This window comes from Citrus clementina, unplaced genomic scaffold (assembly GCF_000493195.1).
Source record: "Citrus clementina cultivar Clemenules unplaced genomic scaffold, Citrus_clementina_v1.0 scaffold_7, whole genome shotgun sequence".
NCBI lineage: Eukaryota > Viridiplantae > Streptophyta > Magnoliopsida > Sapindales > Rutaceae > Citrus > Citrus x clementina.
The window spans coordinates 17,767,538-17,772,215 of NW_006262075.1; the positions used below are offsets into that span (position 1 = coordinate 17,767,538).

Consider the following 4,678-nt stretch of genomic DNA (forward strand, 5'->3'; position numbering starts at 1 on the left):
TTGGTGCAACTACATATTGGCTGAGCTTGTCTACTCAAAAGCAATCTCAGGTCTGGTAAGCATCAGGTACTGCATTCCTCCAACTATGCTCCTATAATGAGTTGAATCTTCAAGATAGTATCCAAGTTCTCCTTGAACTATCTTTTGCAACTTAGAGCCAGTACTCATGGGAGTATCAATGCCCTTACATTCAGCCATTTCAACCTTCGATAACAAGTCTATGATATACTTCCTCAGTGACAAGTACATACAGTCTGCATCATATAATACCTCAATTCCAAGAAAATAAGATAACACTCCCAGATCTTTTAGAGCAAAAGTTTTGCTGAATTCAGTTACGAAACCTTCCAGCTCTGCAGTGTTTGGACATGTGATCAGTATGTCATCAACATTTATAAGAACTATGATCATAGATGCCTTAATCCTCATAACAAACAATGAGGTATCAGAACTAGTATTAGTGAAACTCCAGCTCATTAAACACCCTTTAAGTTTATCATACCAGGCTCTAGGGGCTTGTTTGAGTCCATATAGAGACTTATGTAGTTTGCATACAAAATCAGATCTTTGAGCAATAATGAAGCCATCAGGTTGAGACATGAATACTTCTTCTGTTAATTCTCCATTCAAAAAGGCATTGTTGACATCCACTTGCCTTATTCTCTACCGATTCATCACTACTAGGCTGAGTATTACTCTAACTGTAGCTGACTTCACAACTAGACTAAATGTCTCAAAATAGTTAACCCCTGCCACTTGTTGAAAACCCTTTGCAACAAGTCTAGCTTTGTACTTAGCTACACTTCCATTTGTATTATACTTGATTCTATACACCCATTTATTCCCAACCACTTGTTGATCAGCTTGTCTTGGAACCAATGTCCATGTATTATTCTTAATTAAGGCATCATATTCTTCCTTCATAGCTTGTAGCCACTTTGAATCATTCAATGCTTCTTGCACAATGTTTGGTTCCTTGTGAGTAAGTACAGCAGTATAAATTTTGGGCTTGAAAATTCATGCTTTACTTCTGGTTATCATCTGGTGTGTATTTGGTTGTGAATATGGATGGAAAGAAGTATTGTCAGGATGATGATTTTGTATAGGTAAATAGTGATGTGTAGGTTCTGGAATATGTTGTATGAGTTCAGCAGTTATTGGACATGTATGAGGGGTTGACATATTATTTATGATAGCTTGTTGTGAATTCAGATCAGTTGCTGTCTGTTCTGAATGATCTGAGTGACTTGAACTATTGCTTCCAGATCTTACAGAGTCCAGATTATCAGTGCTGTTATTTTAAAATCCTGGTATGACAGGCAAGGAAGAGATATGATAGATTTGATGTGGTGTAAGGGAATTAGAAGTTTGAGGATTAGCTTTAGTGTGACTATGAAATACAGATTCAGTGGCATAAAGAAAAATTGATTCATCAAAGGTAACATGTCTAGCCACATAGACTCGACCTAAAGACTGTAAACATTTGTAACCCTTATGTGAAGTGCTGTAACCAACGAATATGCACTTACTAGAATGGTAGGCAAATTTATGTTTGTTGTAATTTCTCAAGTAAGGATAACAAGCACACCCAAAGCATATGAGAAAATCATAATTAGGTTTGTGTTTGAATATCTTTTTATATGGGGTTAAAAGTTTCAAAACATTAGATGGAAGTCTATTGATGTGATATACAGCAGTGTGAAATGCATCCCACCAGAACTTAAAGGGAAGTTGAGCTTGAGTTAAGAGAGTCAGACCCAATTCAACAATATGTCTATGCTTTCTCTCAACTAACTCATTTTGATGATGAGTATAAGGGCAAGGATGTCTAAAAATAATACCATAGTGGTTTAAAAACTCAGTGAATGGTCTATACTCTCCCCCCCAGTCAGATTGCATCATCTTAATGGTTGTGTTAAACTGATTTTCAACCTGCAGTTTAAAAAGCTTAAAGACCTCTAATGCCTCTGACTTTAGCTTCAAAGGATAAATCCATGTATACCTGCTAAAATCATCTACAAAACTTATATAATACTGATAACCACCTCTAGAAACAATAGGAGAATGACCCCATAAATCAATGTGTATAAGTTCTAGGATTTTTTAGGTTTTGGTTTCAGTGATTGGAAAGTGAAGTTTATGTGTTTTGCCCATTTAACAGGCTTTACAGATATACTGATGCATTTGTTGTTTTTGATATGCAGATAAATGAATAGATTTTGCTGTCTTGAGTATATGTGTTAGCACTTGATGATTGGGATGACCAAACTTTCTATGAAGTAAAGTGGCTTTATTGACTGAAGTTTTACAAAATGAATCATCAGTTTGATTACATGATTTTTGAGATTCTGTAACAATTCCAGAAGGAACAGCAGAATTGAAATAACAGCAAGAAAGCATAGACAAAGGTTTATTTAAACACTTATGAGAAAGAAAAGATGAATGTGATAACTAAGAAGATGATGATGATTTCAATAACAGCCTGTATAACCCTTTCTCAGCAAGACCCTGCAGAAGTACCTGTCCCCTTAAAGAATCCTTCACAAAACAAACATTTTCAAGAAATTCAACAGACAAGTTGTTATCAGTGGTAAGCTTTGAGATACTTAACAAATTTTTAGTAATGGAAGGAACCAACAAAATATGCTATAGGTGAATGTTTGTGTTTAGAATTAGAACTTTTAAAGAGAAAGAATGCATCACCAACATGTGTTATAGGCAAACCTTGTCCATTTCCAATAATGAGCTGATCTGATCCAGTGAATTGATCTCTTATATGCATATTAGCCATGTTCTTAGTGATGTGGTGTGTAGCTCCACTATCAAGATACCATTTTTCATCAGCTGGTCCTTTAAAGTTTGCAATATGAGCTACTCCAAGTGCAGAGTAAACATCTGATGTTTATTGATGAATTAATATTAGGTGGACGATAGCCATGATAACTAGGATACTCTGTAGCAAATGAGTCTTCAAATTGTGAAACAGAACCAATTTGTGGATCAAAGTTAGCCATATAAGCAGACTTATGTCCTCTGCCCCTTCCAAATTGTCTAGGTTGAGGAACATAGTTATCAAAGTGTCTGTGCGAACAAAGATCAGCTGCATGTCCAGCTTTATGACAAATTTGACAGATAGGCACATTATCATCAGAACCATTTCCATTAGACATTAAAGTTGAACCATGAATCATATTGAAATTATGCCTATTGTGAAGCATTGGTCTATAAGCATATGCATTCATTTGTTGTCCTCTGCCACCAGCATTACCAGTATAACCACCAGTTGGAAATCCTTTTGAATATGTGTTGAAAGACATTCCTCTTCCTCCATTTTGATTCCTATTACCAGCATTAAATTGTCCCTGATATCCATTATAACCACCCCTCCTATTATTTCCTTTAAACTGAGAGTAGTTAGCATTCACCATTCCATAGTTTGCATTAAACAGATCTTTAGTATTATGATTTTGTTTCAGTCTTGCCTCATGTGTTAAGAGTAATGCATAAGCATCATTATATGACATTCTATTAGTAGTAATTATTGAAGCAAGATCTAGAAATCTAGGTCCTAGGCCATTCAAAATTTGCATTAACAAATATTTCTCAGAAATAGGACTACTAGCACAAGCAAGCTTATCAGCAACAACTTTTACTTTTAAACAGTACTCTTCAACAGACATATTCTATTTTCTAAGGACATTCATTTCATATCTCAATTGCATAACTCTAGCTTCATATTGTACTCCAAACTGTTTTTCAATTGATCTCCATGCTTCAAATGAATTTTCGCAATTAAGAACAATATTTAAGATACATTCACTTATAGAGGATAAAATCCAGCCAAGCAAGGTTTGATCTTGAGCTCGCCAATTGATGTAAGTTGGATTCGTGATTCTCTGTACTGATCCATCAGCTACTGTATTAGAAATATATTGTTCTGGTATAATTTGATTTCCAGAAATGAAATCGTCTTCTTATTGTAGTAAGAACTTGCTTTCGCCAAATCATGAAATTTGATCGATCCAATTTGACTGGAGTGCTAAATGAAAAAGAGATATGTGATGATTGATTTATATTCATTTGATTTGGATTTGATGTTGTGCTACTGGAACTAGCCATTAAAGTAGGTCTGATACTATGAAAGAAAAGTGAAATGAAGTTGTTTGGTTACTAAGAAAATGGACTGATAGTTCTGGAAAAAATTTCTTAACAAACTTTATTTCTTATTTTGCTTAACTGTTGATTACAGAGCATCAGCTATTTATATACAATGTAATTACGATGACATCATTTAACTAATTTGAAAACTAATTGTAATCAAGCTAACTAACTTCAGTACAACGCACAGCATGCTTATAACCAGCTTTAACTAATCTGCTGAGCTGGCACTGCTAACACACTTGCGCTGTATTTTCTTCATCTTAGCCTTCACCTTCTTCTGTTCAGCATAATGAGCTGCTCTAACAATAGCCTCAGAAAACTTGCACATCTGAAACCAGCTTCGGGTGTAACATGGACAATAGACATTGTAGCAAGGACTGATACTTCCTCTGAGAAGCTATGGTGTGGAAATGGCCGAGAGCCTCAGCAAATATGAAGCTTCCACTAGTGTATGTCACAGACGAAACAGAAAAAGAAAGGGACTCAACTAACTTAAGGACGAGAGGGATTGACAGAA

At 35.3% G+C, this 4,678-nt stretch overlaps 1 protein-coding gene across 1 annotated transcript; it reads right to left on the reverse strand.

Moving 5' to 3' along the window:
* Positions 1-2,451: 2,451 nt before the first annotated feature.
* LOC112096994 lies at positions 2,452-3,680 on the reverse strand. Its single transcript, XM_024181255.1, has 3 exons — positions 2,990-3,680; positions 2,708-2,895; positions 2,452-2,538 (listed from the first exon to the last, which is right to left on the reverse strand). The coding sequence occupies exons 1-3, from the start codon at positions 3,678-3,680 to the stop codon at positions 2,452-2,454; spliced, it is 966 nt and encodes a 321-aa protein (XP_024037023.1).
* Between the last annotated feature and the right edge of the window lie 998 nt (positions 3,681-4,678).